At 47.6% G+C, this 19,266-nt stretch overlaps 2 protein-coding genes across 2 annotated transcripts in view; one reads left to right on the top strand and one right to left on the bottom strand.

Annotated features, from left to right (window-relative positions):
• The window catches only part of RMDN3 (regulator of microtubule dynamics 3), a 548,832-nt gene that overhangs the window by 57,151 nt on the left and 472,415 nt on the right, over nucleotides 1–19,266 (top strand). The gene's annotated exons all lie outside the window — the stretch shown is intronic.
• Nucleotides 5,780–19,266, bottom strand: part of GCHFR (GTP cyclohydrolase I feedback regulator) — a 124,755-nt gene continuing 111,268 nt past the window's right edge. Inside the window, exon 3 of the mRNA XM_069637575.1 lies at nucleotides 5,780–10,347. Coding sequence (XP_069493676.1) covers nucleotides 10,221–10,347 — 127 coding nt within the window. The 3' untranslated portion in view covers nucleotides 5,780–10,220. The remainder of the gene's footprint in view (nucleotides 10,348–19,266) is intronic.

Here is a 19,266-nt window from a genome sequence, read left to right as displayed (position 1 = left end):
TTCCCCGGTTGCAGTTGTGCTAGGGCTTCTACTATTTCGGCTTCCGTTAGCTCAAAATCCAATACCTCCTTCTGTTGCTCCGACAGGGTAGGGATTTCTATGTCATCCAGGAGGGCTGGGTCAAGCGACCCAGTCGGGGCCTGATATAATGCAGCATAGAATTGGGTAAAGGCTTCTGCTATGTCAGTGTCTGACTGGCATCTCTCTCCCCTTGGAGTAAGGATCTCCCGGACACATCGCTGTCCCTCGTCTCGCCTCTCTAGCCAGGCCAACAGTTTCCCGGCTTTGTCCCCCAACCTCATATTTCCTTGCTCTGGATTCCCAGTGGGCCTGTTTGGCATTGTCCAACATAAGGTTCCGGAGGCGTTCAGTGGCCTGTGTGAGGGATGTTTGGGTCTGAGGGGTTGGATCCAGGATGTGGTTGTTACCCATTGGGTTACCTCCGTCTCCGCCTCACCCATCTTCTGAAGCCTCTCCCTCCTCCTATTCGCCGTCCAGGAGATTATTTCTCCTCGCAGCACGGTCATATAAGCCTCCCATATCACTATTGGGTCGTTTTCGGCAATGTTGTTAATCTCAAAGTATTCAGTCGAGATTTCCATAAGGCGATCCACCAATTCCGGATAGCCCAGATAATAGTTATTTAGCCGCCACGTCCTAGAGGGGGGGGTTGTACCCTTCAGCCGCGTCTCCACCACCAGAGGCGAGTGGTCCGAAATTCCCCTGGGAAGTAAGTCTGCCGAGATTATTCTAAAGAGCTCTGAATGCGGGACAAATAATCAAGCCTAGAAAGGGAGCCATGGGCTCCCGAGTGGAATGAGTACCCTCCGGTCCCCCGGTGCAGTTCCCGCCACACATCAGAGACCCAAGGCAGATACAAAGTTGGACAGCCTCGTAGGGGCATTCGGGTTACGGTGTCGAAGGTGGGATCGGTCCATGGTGTTACACATCACATCATTAAAGTCTCCACCCAGAAACCACTCATAGGGTTGATACTTGCCCATCAGGGTGGTCAGTTCCTCCAGGAGTTCCTGCCCCAGACCCGGTGGGGAGTAGACTGATACACACCCAAAGCTCTCAACACAGAGTGTCCCCAGGACCAGCACGTAACGGCCCCCAGGGTCCCTCACCACTTCCTGCAAGCCAAATGGGACGTGCTTATATATAAGAGTAAAGGTGCCCTGGATCCCATGCTATACCCCGCATGAAAGGCTGCCCTGTAGTTGGTCCGCTGGAAAAAATTACAGTGTAAACCCACTAGGTGTGTTTCGGGAAGCAGGACCACATCGGGCGAGTATCTACTAAGTAGTTGCTTAACTAACCGTTGCTTAATCGCGGACCCCATCCCATTCACATTCCAGGTGAGGACCCTAAGGGATCTGGGATGTGTAGTCGGAGGCAGTTAAGATTGGTCAGGTGCCATCTAGCACGAGTGTGAGAGGGGCAGGCAAATGAACCACAGGGGTATAATCCCAGTGTGTGCCGGTGTGGTGTAGAATCATCAATGATTGGTGACTGAGATGCTGTCCGAGCGTGCTATGGTCCCAACTGACCAGGAACAACGTCATCCCCTGAAACCTACAGGAGTCAACTGGCCCTGGGGTAAATAAAAACTACTCCCAACTAATCCCACCCTCCCCATACTCCACCCCAACACGAAGTACCTGTCCCCAAACATTGCTGGCAACTAAAAAGGGTAGGGTGCCAGCTTTAATAGTCCCTACTGTGGTTCTACTAAGAAAAAGGGTTGGGGGTTGTTAAATCCCCAGGTGCGAGGGTAGCAGTCCTCCGATTACCGCCATATGGGAATGTGAACGCCTTCTGTCGGCCACATTGTGGTGTTGTCCATAAATTGGTTGCCTGCAGGCAGGAGGTCGAGCCTTCGTCAGGAATCAAGGCGGGCCCTGTCTTCACCGTCCCTCGGCGAGTCCGGTAGTGGCTGCTGATCAGGTTCCCGACGCCGCCCCGGTGGCGGTCCAGAGTTTTTGTTCCTGTTACTTCGGGGATTCAACCAGTCCCCTTCAATGTGCTGCTCTGCCCAACGCCATGCCTCGCCGGGGTCGTCAAAATGGACCGTTGTGCTCTTGTGGTATATTTTCAACCGCGCAGGAAAGAGCAGGCCGTACTTGACTCCTAATGATTGCAGTTGTCTTTTCAGCTTTCCAAAGGATTGCCTCGATTTATGTACCTCCCTTGTATAGTCTGGAAAAAAGGCCAACCTGGACCGCCTGAAGGTTGTCGTGCCCTTGGATCAAGCCAGATGCAAGAGTGCGTCCCGGTAATTCAAAAACTTTGCTATTACAGTTCGCGGAGGGGCGCCAGGCAGCGGCCTACCCGTGGGTACTCTGTGTGCTCTTTCTATAGAGAACATTTTTGAAAAAGAGTGCAGGTCAAAGAGGTCAGTTAGTAGTTGTTCCATGCAGGGCCCCTCCTCTTTCTCGGGAATGCGGAGGATACGAACGTTATTACACCTGGACCGTCCCTCACCTTCCTCAACCCTTGCTTCCAGCGTTTTAAGCTTGGCAGAGACCCCTTGGAATTGTTGGTGCACATTTTGCAGCCCGTCCTCTGTATTTGAAATGCGTTGCTCTGCTTCTCCATACTTGTCACTCGTGGTCGATCCTGGGTTACTTGCGGGTTTCGGGTCAAGCCGCAACCAGTGCCCTGCAGGCAGATGCTTCCTTTATCGCGTACTTGCCCGCCACCAGGGTTTCGGTGTTTCCCGGTTGTTTGTCCTCCGGTATTGCTCGTGGGGGTCCCCTTCTACGACTTTATTGACCAGGGCATCTTGAGGGGATGCTCATTGTGTTGGGTCAGGACCCTTAGTCCCCTTCGTGATACAAGTGGGGTACCGGTAGGTATAGCCTCGGAATTGCTCAGTGCTTCCCCTGTCCTCGCACCCCACTCCATTCCGCAGTGTCGCAGATGGTATCTGAAGACTGGTTGCCCTTAATGCCTATGGGGCCGCTTCCTACCCCCTCCGCGACAGCTCCAGAGCAGCCTGGTGTGTGTTTCCCGCTGCCCTCCCAGGATTCAGTTCTTTCCCGCAGACCTCCGCTTTCCGCCGCGCCCGAGGCCCCAGGGGATCAGGCCGGACCACACCGTACCTTATGTCTGATGGGCCGCTTCTCTTCTGGGCACCAACCGATCTGCTCAGCGGGGCCCCTGTCAGTCCGCCCCGGGGAGGCCCTGCTGTGTGTTGCTTGTGGGTGTTGAGCAGCTCTCCAGCTCCCTGGGCAGGGCCTGGGCGTTGCAGGCAGTCCTCCCCGAGACCTCTGCTCCTCCACGGCGCCGTGGTCCCTTCCTCCGACGTCTCCAGGCAGCATCCACTGGAGCGATCCACTCCCGGCGCCGGAAGAGCCGCGGAGCGCTCAGGCCGCCCGGTCCCTCACGGGCTCAGCCTCTCAGAGCGGGGACAGACACCGCACCCCTATCCCCCGAAGCACCTTACCGGCCTCCTCGCCTGCCGCAGCACTCTGGACCGACCTGCAAGGTCGCCAGGGCCCGCAGATCACCTCCGCTGCTGGTCACGAGAGGGTGATGGCCTCCTCCGCTGTGCCATCTCGCCGGAGACAATGCTTGCCTGGATTCGCTCTGTTCCTTGTCCGCCACGGTCAACACCGTCCCACTTCCTTGCCGCGTGTGGGGGAGCTTCCTCAGAGCCCCTTTGGCCTCGTCAGGTCACTCTCAGTACATTCGGGTCACTCGAGTCCCAGGCCAGATGCCGAACACCAGGGGCGGTCCCCCGCCCAGCCGCACCTCTCTGCTCTGCCGCGACTGTCTCCGGCGCCCCAGCAACCCGATCTCACAGCCACAGTGGCGGGCGCGAAAGTTACTCAGCGGCCATCTTGTTTCAGAGGCACGGCTCGCGTCGCCGAACTTCAGACCGTCGGGGTTCCGTACAGCGGGCGCCCACGGCACTCTAACTTCGCAGAGTTGTGCCCGATCAGGTTAGCCCTCTGCAGGTCTCTTTTGGTGCAATTAGCATTCACAAATCAGGCTATAGTTTCAGGATGTGTGAAGTGGCAGCGAGAGCTGAAGAGCCTACCATCTGCATCGCCTCGTAGTTGGGCACCCCCCCACATCCCCCACCCCCCCACCCTCCAGCAAACCCTTTTTAACCTTTCCAAAATATTGTTTGGGCCAAGGGGAGTAGGCATATGTCACAAATCCGAATTGGACCAGTTTGCAAAAGCTCTCTGAAAAGCAAGCAAAAATAACCTCGCATGTACTAATTCAGGGTACGAGAAGACCCTCCCACAGTACTGTCCCTGCACGGTAAGGCCGCAAGCAGTGTCTAAAATTACTCCAGATTACAAAATAACAACCCCTCCCCAGTAAATGGACATGCTCTAGACTATTGTGATAATCCTGAGGAAGGTTGCCAAATATTGACATGCAGCTGAAACCAGTTTGTTTTCACTTTTAAGTGGCCTTAAATATTGGGCACCATATTGATGTAGCAGTATGCTATGCATTATTTTACTTAGCTCAATATAGAGACAGCCGCCTTCATGAATTGCATCCCACAACCAGGATGATTTTTCTTTTGAAGTCATTATTAGGAAAGCATTCATTTGGTTTGGTAGGCAGAGGCTACTGGAGTCCTATATTATTTACAGAAAGCCCTCTGTTCCACATTCTTTCCACAGTTCTGGATAGATGGTGCACAACCTTCGTTTTCAAGCTAGTCACTTTTTAAGGGTTAGATGAACCCTTCCATACCCATCTTGTCTTTCACAGAGCATTGTTCTAATCAACCAGATTAGAGAATATTAGCCAATATACCCTTTAAGCATTACACCAATTACGTGTTTCGTGCAAGAGTATTCTTCTGCCTTCAGAACTTTTTAAACCAGATGCGTGTAAAGGCTTTAAAAATAGAGTATTTTTTTTCGCGGAGAATCTGAAGATATCCATATTGAAGATGTATAGTTGGAGATGAACTTCTCCCTACAAATACAGATTCATGAAACTTAGCATCATGGCATCCGATACGACAATATAAGATTTCAAAATGCTTCAAGTGTGGCTGGCACACTTTGTGCCCTACCAGGTCTTATTTGGCAATCCCACTAAGTCTCAGAGTCAAGTTGCACCAAGGGCCTGTGTACCTCATTATCATTATTGTCACCATGAGCTCTTTAATTTATTTTAAATGAAAGTGCTCCTGGTGACAGTAATGATAATGAGGTACACAGCCCCTTGCTGCAACTTGTTCCAGTGTATGTTAGGCCAGGTGGCAAGTAAGGAAGACCATATACATTCCAGGTAGCCATGTCTCGAATGTAGCAAGTCTGCTACATTTCAAGTTTAATAGTTTGAGCCATAGCAGATCTTAATACACACACAGAAATGATCACCAAGTGTTTCTATATCCATATGCCGGTTATGATCTTACAATTCCTTTGTACAAAGTTTTGCAACCCTGTAAAGATAATCGCACCATAATGTGCAAATTGTTTATTGTGGTCGAGTTAATTTGGAAATGCGGCGAGTGTTGTTAAAGACCTGCAGTTAGGCTCCTAAGAAGAGGCTTGCCAGGTCCATGTGAAACATACAGTTTTTTACTGGTTCAAGCCCAGCTGCAGCTTTCGATCTACTCTAATTCTCTTGGGCAGGGGTTGCATTTTGTACATGTGCATTCAAAAATGATTGTGTGAATTACATTCTATGCAATGTATAGGTGATCCACATAAGGATGACTTCTCCCAAACAGCACCACCCTCTTCTCAACGCCATTTACCATATCGAAAAAGGAAACAGCAAGAGATCATAATCATGAAGTATAAAATTTAATAGAATATAAAAACAATCACAGTATCATAAGCAATTATAGTCATATTATTTATCATAGCATACTTTTCAATCTTCTGCCTTCTTCACCCCTTGCTTTGCAGCATCAGATTGTGGAAATACATTTTAGATATTTTCCAACACTGTGTTGATGTATTTAGTAGTGAATGCAAAGTGCTAATTTAGGTTTATTATGCATAGCCTGGGATGGGCAGGTTGATCTATTTTAATTACAGAAAATAAGTGCATGGTATTAGTCATATGTGACACATAAGCTCACCTCTTCGTCAAAGCCATTGTGTACTTGAAGACAGATTTCAAACTTACCTTAAGTTGATTTCTTTTAGATCATTAACATACACATTTAAGTAATACATTTACAGTATACACTCTTAATTTCATGATCAGCAACATCCATATGCACTCAAATGTCCTTTACTGCCCAGATCTCATTGCACTCCTCTGGACCCGCACCCCACATAATTACAGCCCTGTTCAGACGGGGATATCCATGTGGGCAGACACCTCTGCTGGTCACCGCTGGGCATGCATAAGGGGCTGTCATTACTAGTCAGCAATAATAATGCCCCCTACTGTAGAGACTAGTCATTCCCACAAAGTACCCCATCATGTACCTCCTGCTTTTCATAGCCAGACTCAGACTGCACTTAAGTATTTTGTTTGAATAAACCTGCACAAAACAAGCAAATGCGGAAGGAGTCAGTATTAATAGTTTACGCTAGTGGGCCAAAGTGCCCCATTTTTACGATATACATTATATTTCCCTACATTATACGAGGAAAACTTATGTGAGGTGCATTTTTGATGAGCCTTAAAGATACAGGTGGACTGCATTTGAAAAGTAGTGCAAGTGTGTTCTGATTGTCATGAAATCCCTCTTAATGGAACTGAAATATCATTAGAGTGCGTCTATTAATATAATAACCTATTTATGATGGGGTTTGCTTTTTCAGTTTTTTGCTGTTTTGTAGCTCTATAATTAACATGTGCTGCTATACAGCCATCCAGATAAGGTGTGTATCAGGCCTTTATACGCACAGAAATGTTGTCAATATGGCCCTTTTAATTCTTCCTTGCGTACCACTTACATATGCTATTTATGGCAGCACACCCATAAGCCATGGAGCTTACTGGTGACAGCTTGGCCAGCATCAGCTTGCAAATCTACTCTTTATTTTGGCAATCCACGTAGTTCCTTGAAAGAAGCAACTGGGATGAGTCCTGGTCTGTTTCATTTTTAAACACTCTCCTCTGTTAATGATTCTATCAAGATAATATTTTTCTGATTAATATAAAAGGAAATGCGCGTTTTGTGCAATTTGTAGGTTACAGTGTTATTAAAGCTTTTTGAATCATGAACATGCTTTTCACTTTGCTTTAGGATACAGGTAGTATTGTGTAAAATAAAGATTGTCTTCAACAAGGGCTGCATTTCTGCTTAATTTTCCTCTGTCTTAATACACTTTAATGGAGGCAGCTCAGTTGCAGCAGCATGGCCATTTCATACTTTGTTTTTCTTTTCATCACAGAAGCACATCAATTGCATTCAATGGCTTGGGGTTCTTGATCAGAGCCTCCCAGCAAGCAGTTGTTTGGCTTTTGTGAGAAGTAAAAACATTTTGTGTGTTCTATATTAGTCTTACGATTGCATGTGTTTGTGTGCATGAAAGTGCCTATACATAGTTTATTTTCTTAGAAAGCAACAAATGGCTAGGCATGTGGTCTGAACTTTAAATCCCTTTCTGACCACCCACCGCAAGCAGGTGTAATGGATACAGGTAGAAGTAGTGCTGCTGTATATATGTTCAACGACTCACAATGTACCGGTACCTCTCAACAGGACTGCTATATATTCAGGCAAAGTAGCCTAATTTATCAACAGAGCTGCTATTCCCATGTCATGCCACAATGCCAAATATTTACAGCAGAGCTGATTGCATAATGCCCACATTTCTTAGCAGAACTGCTATGTTTTGGGACAGTACCTGAATTTCTTAACATAGCTGCTGTTAAGAAAGCACAAACATGTGTTGGCGTTTTCTGCAGCAAGCTAAAGTACTGAGCAAGAACAGTGTCTGAGCTTTTCCCACCAACCTCTGACACTGTGAGAAGATAGCATTGCTGTCATAAATTCAATCCTTCTACTTGGTCTTGTGCTTTTCAAAACGCCTGCTCTGCCATATCCGATTACTGAGTCCTACTGCCAAAAATCTGGCACATTTCAAAGCCTAATTATAAATCTCCTGACTAATGTAGGACAGCCCAAACATGCTTAGAACTATTGACAAGCCATTTATGTCAGGCAAGCCTCAGATGGAAATGCCAGTGCCCTAACCCTATGTGCCTTTCAGTGTCAACAGCCTGTTTGGAAAGGCAGCTCAGTGGGTCAATAACACTGCTGCAGAGATTGTGAAAACTGTTAGTTCAAATCATGTTGATATGCGAGTTAATGAGTTTGCATCCGAGATATGCATTTAAGATTCAGGTAACATTCAACTTACTTTCGACTTATCAAAAGGACTACTAAATATTCAGTGATTCAGAACACACACACACATTTCATCCGGGATGCTCTACTTGTAATGGCTCAGAACAAACAACTCATCTGGGCTCATTAGGGCTGCTATGCCTGTGATGGCACAGAATGGACACATCTAAAAAGGAGCACACAAAGGTAAAGCTGCACTAGATTTTTAAATGGAAAAGGCATTTTCAGCCTTTTGGATATTTTATTGGTGCTATGTTAAAAGACAAACAGAAAACAGGAAAACAGGAGAGGAAGAGCAACTCTCTGAACCTAAGCAATACAGGAGAACAAAGGTGTGGGGGAGGGGGAGAGAACTTACTAGACAATCCAAAACAGGAATTCAAGCAACAGAAAGCGAGAGCAATGAGCTACATGATAGGGCAACAAAGGAAGTGAGAAGGGAAACAGTTAATAATAGGACAAACGCACAATAGGAGGGGAAGCAGAGCAAAAGAGACGTTTAGAGACACTAAAATAAAAAACAGAGCAACAGCAGGTGGGAAGAGAAGGAAATAGAAAAGCAAAATTAGAGAAGGGCAGCACAATAACATAAGAGACAGTGCAAGACAGAAAAGGAGTAGCAACCACAACCAAGAAAATGAAAAAACAGATATAGCCAGAGTAATGACATGAGAGAGGAAGAGGAGTTATATCAACCGATATAGCAAGATATAGAAGGGAAACAGCAACAATAGAATGCAGAGATGGGAGAGGCATAATGACAGAGAAACACCACAAAACATGGCATCGCAACATTTAAGGGTGAGAGGCAGAGCGTCAGAAAAAACAGCACCAAAGGGAAGGACAGATGGAGCAAAAACAGGGAGTGGCCATCAAGCAGGTAGTGCCAGGTAGCAACAGTGGGCCCGGGAGGCAGAGAAATGATGCTGATAGTGTGAGGGTCTTGATTTATGAATCACCCGATGTAACTAGCTGGCATTGTATTAGCTCCTAACAAAGTTTGTGCCCAAATATCATGAAGATGAAGCTAGGTAGTATGCATCTACAAGGTTCTTGTGTGGGGAAAATTATTTCCTCAGGTGCAATACATTATTTAGAAACACTTTGAAATACAGCTGTTTTGTCACTAATATTTTCGAACAAAGTTTACATTTTACACACAAATTGGATAGTTGTCAGACTCATTTTTACTCTCTTGAAATTGGATTTACTCGCCAATTCTAAAAAATTGCGAGTAAAATACTCTGACTCCAAAATCCTATCTGGAGCGCTCATTATCAGATCTAATGTTCATCAATTTATTGATCTTGAAAAAAACGAAACGTCGACTCAGCTATACAGTGATTTGGACCGACCAGAGCCATGCTAGCTGAACTTAAGTCACGGTGAGTGCTTACCTCATTGAACTGTCAAATTGGGTGATAAAATTGGTTTCATTCGTGGCTTCATTTGTTAAGGTAGATTGCTAACATGCTTGTGTTATTTGATTTCATTAGGAACATGTTGGTAGTCCTACCTCTTAGTTTCCCAACAAGACAATACTGCATAGCATATGTTCAGCTCTAAAAACATGAAATCAGTAAGTAGTAACTAACCCATCACTTCATAAGTCTTGACATGCTTTCTGTACTTACATCAACAGAATGTTTTAGTTTTGGTCCAAACACGCTCCCCACCTAAAGATCAGCTTTTATTTATTTGGTATGAATGCCTAATATTGTAAATTCGCTGTGTTAATATAATCAATACAAAAATAATATTTTTTTTTACTTCAGTTTCCACTTCAGGAAAGATTTGCAGCACTGGTTGGAAGGTTGGCCATGAAAAAATTCAATTCAGCAATTTGTGTCAAGTACCAGTCCACTGGCAACAATACACAACACTGGATGCAGACGAGGAGGAGGATTCACTTGGCCTATTCTTCCTTATGGAGACACCAAACCAACGTCTGTCCAACTCCGGTCATACTAACCACTCGATAACCAAGCATCTCCAGATTGTTCAGGACAACACGGGGAGGATCATTAACACACCACTCCGAGCTAAAGAGAAGTAAAATGAGAAAAAGACAGAGCGTAAGACTAATGATACAATTATATTTGATTTCCACACATTTGAAAAAACAGCAACATCTCAACTTGTTGAGAAGCTCAATGCAATTTTGGGGATCTAGAATCCTGCTTTATCATTTAAAAATAGATAGCTGGTAGCCACAAGCAAGCCCCTCCCTCCTTTGTTGGCAGACTGTTGAAGGACTGTAACCTTTTCAATGTGACCAAAGATATAACAACCGCTTCACCTATTTGAGTCTATCACCACAATATTTGCCTCATCGTTTTTCTAGTTCTCAGAGATTACTAAGTGGCTAATTTATGGAGACTGTGATGAATCGAGGGAATTAGCCCCTGCTCCCCTGTAAGGCTAGGGCGGTGAGCACGATCTGCAACACCATCCGTAGGGGTCGAGGCAAGTGGGATCTCAACAGGGGAGAGATTCCACCTTTGGGGACAAGGACTACCGTACCCGTGAGGAACTCTCTAGAGACGTCCACATTATGGCTTACATGGCATGCTCCACAACATCAGAAGCTTTTAAGCATCATGACTGAGATGAAGAAACTCTTAATAGATGCCAAAATCTTACCAGCGAAGAACATGTCCCTTTAAATTCCAATATCCAATCCACTAGGACAGGTAGATTAAATAACGGACACTTGATGTACAAAGAAGAGAGGTAGAGTCAGCACAAGCTGACAAGCCTGCAAGTTTGAAATTCACCCAAAACAGGAGATGGAAACGCTAAGAAGGAACCTTGAGAAACATGAAGGTTTCTCACCCGCTAGCTCCAGGGGATCTGTCATCCAGGTGGCCAGGACACGGCCATCGCTTTTGGATCCAGTTCCTGGGGGTGGACCAGTGCAGGAGGATCACCTGGATGAGGGGTCTTTGGGGAGTGGGACACCCGGATGGCGAGACTCGGTATCCCCTTCCCTGTAACACAGTTACGCCTTCCTACCCGATAGGATACTTAGGAACTCAACCCCCACCCCGTTCCCAACATTAACACTTTCCCACGGACATCTCACTGTGAACGAAAACAGACTAACACCTGAGCCGTATACCTGATGTGTCCCACTACAATGGTCAGGAAATTACTGACACACACACACACACCTGACTTCGATCACACTTCCCCACACGGATAAAAGGTGGAGCACAAAAGGGGCGGGGGGCGCCCTTGACCTTTTCCCCGAAAGCCTGTATCTTTTCTGAGCCTTCGAGAATAAGAAACATAAGATCTGGAATCAAAGCTGAAGAATCCTGTATTGTGCGTCAGAGGTACCCGGGGTTCTCCCGCATCGACAGACAAGGCAGGGAGAACGGTCAGTCACCCGAGAAAGAGAATATACTACGAACATTTTGCCAAAGAGATCTGAGCCCGGATGAGGGGGATCTAAGGTGACGAACATTGTGAAAATGGATCTGAGCCCAGCCGAGCAGGATTTGGGGTGAATAGTGAGTCACCCGAAGTGAATACTTGTGAAAAGCGAAGTAGGAGAAGAACTTATTGTTTTGAACTGTACCCTCATGCTAAAACTGCCAGAGACCGTGCTACGCTCGAATGAACAGCCTTGTCCCGTGCTGAAAACAAGGGGAAGGGAGGCCAATGGCCTGAACAATCTGACATATTATTTTGAACACTTCTTTCATTTCATAACATTGTTCCCTATACTATTTGTATTTAGAGGTAAGGATTGGCAATATGTTTCTTAGTATAGGCCCTTTTGTTTTGACAAGACACCACTAGGACTGTGTATGTATTGTGGCTCAGCAGACCATCTCTTGCGTAACTGGCCAAAGAAGCCATTGCAGAAACCAGGAAACTCCAAAACAGGACAGAGTTTTGTTCTGTTGGACTCCTTGTCCCTGTCAACCTTATTACCTGTTTATCTGTCTGTCTCTTTGACATCGTCTGACGATTTAAACATCCAGATTCGAGTGGTCTTAGATTCTGGGGGCACTGGGAATGATAAAGATATTACCTTTGCCCAACGGATTGTAATACCAGCTGTACGCAAAGCGCAGCCTGAAATGGTCAGTGCTGTTGATGGTACCGCTTTAATTTCAGGGTTGGTGACCAAACAAACCCCCGTCATCATGATGACTACCACCTCTGGACACCAAAAACAGCTATCTTTTTATCTAATGGCGGCCCCTCAATACAAAGTTATTTTGGAGATCCCGTGGCTACAACAGCATAAACCCACACATAGACTGAATTACTCGAGGGGTCACCTTTTTATCAGCACAGTGTCAAGATTCTTGTTTCAGTTCCGATACTGTTTTTCCTTATTACTCTTTCTTGAAGCGGTTTCCTCGATCGGTGCCATAACTAATCTTTCGAAGGGATTGTGTCCTCCGACGTATTCCTTATCTTTGATAGATTATCTACCAGCTTGCTGGCCTCAGAAAGTTTTTTCAGTAGAGGGCGCTGCGCGTCGACGTCCCTCGAGCCGATGTCCCTCGACGGCCTCTGTATCGACGCCAACGTCATCACGCGTATAAATAGACATGCGCAGCGTCCGTTGCTCAGTTCTGTTTTTCCGCGCTTCTTGGGGCCTCGGAATATCGTTGCTCAGTTCTTCAGTCAAATATATCAATATTCCTCGTGAATACCGACTCGTATTCGATGGCTTCCTCACCCGAACAGACAATTCCACGGTCCAGCTTCAGAAAATGTCGAGACTGTGGAAAGAAAATGTCGTTGACGGATCCTCACAGGATCTGTTTATGGTGCCTGGGAATCGAGCACCATTGTTCGGAATGCGAGGACTGCATGTCCATGATGGCGAAAGCCTTGAAGGAGCGTAAGGGGAAGCTCGAGAGAAGTAAAGCAGTTAAAACTTCTTCGAAAGTTTCCTCAGGGGAGTCGAGACATTTGTCTCCTGGCCATCACAAAAGACATTTTCGTTCTAGGTCTCGAAGCAGTTCCCATCACTCTTCGAGATCTAAGCATTCAAAAAAGAGACGTCGAAGATCCCCTTCCTCGTCTTCTTCTTCCGTTTCCCCAAAAAGGGTCTCCTGCCCCACAAAACATAGCTCTCAGGCTGAGTGGGAGGAATTCTGGAAAAAGATGCTAAGCGTCTTCGAGAAAGCAGCCTCGACCCCCTCGAAGACTGCTGAGGGTGATACCCTGGGTGAAAGACCCGAAAAATCAAAAAGCCGCGAGTCGCAGCACCCGGCGAAAAAAACCACTCGAGAGCGTCACAAACCCTCGAGTCAAGGCAAAGTTGTGTCTTCGCCGTCGTCGAAGATCCCTTCGATACATAGATCGGCGTCCTCAACGCCGTTATCGAAGGGTTCTTCGACGCACAGGTCAGTCGAGTCGACGCAGTCTTCGACGCAGAGAAAGGATAAACCCACGGTGACCTCACAGCCAGTGGCCATACCCATACCCAGAGCCTTGAGCACGAGAATGTCGTCGACAACCTCGAGTAGAATCCCGACACTCTCGAGTTCATCGAGGCCTCTACCACCTTTTTCGACTCCTTTCTCGACGTCGACATTTTCTCAGCCAATCATGACAAATTTGGCTCCTTCTGCTCTGGAAATGGGATTTATTTTTTTTTAATTTTTTTATTTGATTTAGTTGTTAGTACAACTTTACAAATTTTCATTTTTACAGATAAACAAATAAAATCAACATTTACTTTCAACATATAAAAATAACTATATAAAATTACAAATAAGTTTTTTTTTTTCCCCTATTTTCTGGTACACAAGGTGCAACTTTTAGGAAATTCTTTTTGCACAAGGAAATGCTATGTCAAGCAATTGTATAGCAGCAATGCTGATCGATATTTTTCTTGGCCTGAAAATTTCACACCATATTTCATCATAGGATCGACTAACATGTTGCCATGTCATTTCTTTTATCAGTTTGAATCGATGTGGAGCAAAAGCATTACATTGGATAATGATATGAGCAAGCGTTTCTGTTTGAGATTTATCATTACAAAACCGACAGTGGCTCTGCTTCTTTGTGACCACACCACGTCTTACCAAGATTTCATTGACTGGCCATAGATTAAAACGCAAACGCAAAATGTTCGATCTTAAATTTACAGATGGACATTTAATGAGATAGTCAGCCATACTACCAAATTCCTTGTGACCAATAAGAGGTCTATTAAAATCTTTTAGTCTTAGGCACTTTTTTTGAGTGGTTAACCAATCGGTCTGATACATTTTAGTCTTAGCTCGATTCGGATTTGTAATCAAAAGATCAATTGATATGTGTGCGTCAACAAGGGCATTCATAACATGTGTTCTCCATTTTTGTGGAAATGAGTGAGTGGAGAACAAAAGGTAATTTGCCAAGATGGCAAGGCTATCTCGCTTACTTATCCCAATAAGACATTTTCTTAGAAGGCTGCAGCACATTTTCCATGTAACTTGAGCATGAATGGACAACAGGCCAAGTTCAAATCTCAGTAACATGTTAGGTGTGCACTTGGGCAGTCCAAGTACACGTTTCCAAAATTTTGCTTCAATACCATTCCAGAACTTATAGGTTCTTGGGAGCAGAGATTCCAAACCATATATGAGAACAGGTATTACCTTTTGCTGGTAAAATTTCATGATCGGAATGCAAGTAAACTTACCAAATCTTGCATGAATTATTCTGGCCTGGGAAATTAATCCTGTTAATTTGATTTGAATTGTTGTCTCAAATGCATTTTCTGAGGCAAAGTTGTTAAAATATACTCCTAGATATTTGTATTCATTCACGATCTGTAGTTTTTTATTACATATCGACCATGTATATTTAGTCCGTAGAGACAACTTTGGTTTCCCAAGAATAATAAATTTGCGTCTTGTGTTCATTCACTGTGAGATTATTTTTTGCTACATAAAGATCGAGGACATTTACAGGCCAATTCATAGAATCCAGCGCACAAGTAGCGCACGCGGCTGGCGCACAGCGTGCGCCTGCGATAGTCTGCGCCAGGCACGTGCGCTAAAACAGATTTCCGCGCACAGCGTATTCATGGATTTCAAGCTCCCAAACCAGCCGTGGCGCAGAGAATCGCAGCGAGCCTGCAGCAGCGCCAGTAACGCCCCCAAGAACGCCCTCGCGCAAGGAAAAGCCATCAAAATCGCTAAATCATCGCTAAGGGCTGCGCTAACCCTGGACCACTTCACAGGGCAGGCAAACAAGGAAAGCAAAGCGGGCAATCTTCAAATCAGGAGTACGCGGGAAGTACTACACGCGACTAGGCAGGGAACGTGAATTACAGGGGTACGCGGGAATCATCACACGCGAACAGCCAGGGTGCGTGTATTACAGGGGTAGCGGGAAGTTCAACACGCGATTGGCCAGGGAACGTGTATTACAGGGGGACGCGTGAAGTAGAACACGCGATAGGCCAGGGAACGTGTATTACAGGGGTACGCGGGAATCATCACACGCGAACAGCCAGGGTGCGTGTATTACAGGGGTAGCGGGAAGTTCAACACGCGATTGGCCAGGGAACGTGTATTACAGGGGGACGCGTGAAGTAGAACACGCGATAGGCCAGGGAACGTGTATCACAGGGGTACGCGGGAATTATCACACGCGAACAGCCAGGGTGCGTGTATTACAGGGGTAGCGGGAAGTTCAACACGCGATTGGCCAGGGTACGTGTATCACAGGGGTGCGTGGGAATTATCACATGCGAATAGGCTGGGTGGGCCCTCACAGGTGTACCCTGTACACCCTCCACGGCCCCTGCAGGCAGCCCACAAAACAGTGGACTACCCTGCACACCTGATCATGTCCCCCTGCACCCCCATCCACCAGGGGCACCCTCCACCAGGCCCCCACCCATGTCTCCCACCACCCCCACCCCCCAGCAGTGCAGGGGCACCTGCCATCAGGCCCCCACCCATGTCTCCCACCACCCCCATCCACCAGGGGCACCCTCCACCAGGCCCCCACCCATGTCTCCCACCACCCCCACCCACCAGCACTGTGGGGCACGTGGCCAGCAGGCAGTCAGGCAGCAGCCGATGGCAGGTGGGAGCGTGCTCAGGGCTCTGGGGGACTTAAATTTGGCCTCCTGGCCAGGAGCGTGGTCTTTCGTGTTTGAACGCGTGGACAGCCTGATAGGGAGTGATTTTGCACGTGAAAACCCCACACTCAGCGAATCGCGCGAAAACCCGTCACCAGCATATGTGCGTCAATAGTTACGTGCAGTGTCAAAGCGTGTGATTGGTGAAAATGGATCTACACGCAGGAGTGACAAAGCGAGTGATTGGTGAAAAGTGAGCTACACGCAGGAGTGTCAAAGCGTGTGATTGGTGAAAAAGGATCCACACGCAGGAGTGACAAAGCGTGTGATTGGTGAAAAGTGAGCTACACGCAGGAGTGTCAAAGCGTGTGATTGGTGAACATGGGCCAAGCACGTACACGCCGTAAGTGACGCTGTACGTGTGGGCCTGTATAAAAGGTAGTGTTGAACACCATTTCCTTGTACGTGCTTTTCGTGGAGAGCGAGTGGGTGAATTCTGTACTTCTTGTCGTTTCACACGCGATTTACTTCACGGCGTTTCCAGTTCGTACTCCCTGTTACCTCTGACAGCTCTTTTCTCTTTTTCCTCTTGTACTGGTTTACCTGGGCCTGTTCCCTCAAACAGTGTCCCCTTCTACTGTTGTCCTGTCTCCTCAGACAGCGTACACCTCTTCTTTTGGCGGGGGTGTTGCCAACCAAAAGCGCTCATTTTTCACGCTCTTTTACCTGGCAGACGGTGAGTCACGCACGTATCTAACATCTGTGCTTGCCCCGTGTGTAGCCTACCCCTTCAGAGGTCAATCTAGGCTGCGTGTGACACGCATACGTTCATTGTGTTACTGGATGCCACAGCGTAGTGCAGGGTTTTCCATCAGCACACGTGGTCTAGGAGGGGTATTGTGCACGTTCCTTAACTTTTTTGGGGTGCCTGTGCGTTGCGTGACCCGTCATCTTTCCCCAGGGGTGTCATATAGCCTTGCCACTGCACTAGGGTACGAATACCATCTGGTACCCAACCCCTTTGACACCCAATTGCCCAGGACAATTGTGCACACCCACTCCCATACGCACAATACCATCAGTGCCATGGTTGGGAGGCGTGCAAGCCGTAAGGGTGGCAAAGGTGGCCGAGCCACACGTGGTGGCCGTGGAGGATCCACTAGGGGACGTGGTTGTGACTTGCAGGGTGCCCCTGTCCCCCCCAGTCTGGAGGAACAGTCAGGGACACCCATGCCCCCCCCCCCCCCCAGTTGAGAGTCATGTGGCTGATACCAACCCTGATCAGCCCTTGTCGGACCAGGCCATTGTGGCACCAGACCTGTCCGAGGGTGATTCCATCGCTGACATCCAGGTCAGCAGGTCCACTGCACGTGCACCGGTGCACATTGGTGTCATCAGGGCACGCGCATCTATGCCAGATAGGTCATCTGCTGGCCCCCGTAGCCAGGGTGTGGCTCCATCCACCCCACCTCTCATACACCCTGCCAAGACTGTGTCGGTCCTAGTTCATGCACCTCAGATCAGGCCTGACCCCATCCCACTACCCCCAATGCCTGCACCTACTCCCATGCTGAGTGGGCAATACTGAGTCCACCACGACTCCTGCCCCTAGTGTCCACAGCGGCGTAGGACACTCTGGATCCCCACCCCCTTCCAAGCGCAAGAGGAAGAGTGCACGTCCGGCACAGGCTGATGCCCCAGGCACGGCTGCACAGTCCGGCCCATCAAGGAAGCCAAGCTTCACAGACGCCGAACTGAATGCACTTGTTCAGTATGTGTCAGATCATGATAGGGAAATGGTCATCGTTGCAGGGTCCAAGACCACACATGCCAGACGCCAGGCACACTGGCAGACCATTGCTGACAGAATAAGTGCCCTTGGAGTAGTGAGGCGCACAGCTAGTGATTGCCAGAAGCGCTGGAATGACCTTAAGCGCAGGGCAAAGGATAAGCTGGCCTCAAGTCATGCCGCAACCTTGGTGACTGGAGGTGGGTCCCCAGCACAGGAAATAGAACTCACACCACACGAGTCCGTAGCTGGATCCTACGTCACCGAGGGACAACTCCAAGGTGTGGGAGACCTCCCTGATTACGAGGCATCATCCGGTGAGTGCACATGCATGTGTGTATTATCCATGTGCATGGTGTGTGTGTGAAGCATTCATGTTGGGTGCCTGTCAAGGGGGTGTGTGGCAGAGTTGATAGTGGCACCCATGTGCCTCATCCAGTATGTTCAGTGCAACACCATCTGGCCACAGCACTATCCCTACTGGCAACAGTGCACATATGGGCCAACACCATGGAAGTTGCCCTTGATTTGTCATTTTGTCACTACATTGTTGCTCATACTCCCCTGTCTATTCATCTGATGTCTTACATACCATTCCTATCCTTTCCCCCAGCCATTCAAGTTTCATCTTCACATGCCTGACATGCAATGATACCACATGCTAATGCGTCCTCTGTATATAAATGCCAACCAACATGCTGTCATACTGTGGATGTTGCCTTGACATCCACCTCCTACCTGTGGGCTTTGGTACCGTCTGGTTTCGAGCCCCATTCCCTCACACTCCATGCTGCTCTTCATGGTCTATCTTCCATGACTTCTACAGTTCAGACCATCGTGCCCTACTCACGACACCTGCTTGCCAAAAGTCAAATGAGGGCACCCTGCCCTCCAATGCGACCCACCCTATTGCTGACCAGTGCATCTGAGCCTACTCTAAGCTAACTCTCACTGACATCTGCTCATACATGCCTTTGCCTGTCCCATAGACCCTTCACATGGTCCCTGTCCTCTCTCCTTGCTCCTCTTCCACCATCATAGGTGGGACCCGTTGGGGTGTACTCCTGGCCTCCTTCCAATCCTCAGAGACCACTATTGGTGTGCATGGTAATGGGA

The sequence above is a fragment of the Ambystoma mexicanum genome, chromosome 14 (assembly GCF_040938575.1).
Source record: "Ambystoma mexicanum isolate Mex_15411 chromosome 14, UKY_AmexF1_1, whole genome shotgun sequence".
Classification (NCBI taxonomy): Eukaryota; Metazoa; Chordata; class Amphibia; order Caudata; family Ambystomatidae; genus Ambystoma; species Ambystoma mexicanum.
The sequence above is the reverse complement of the archived record's forward strand: the minus strand, read 5'-3'. Positions and strand labels throughout refer to the sequence as shown.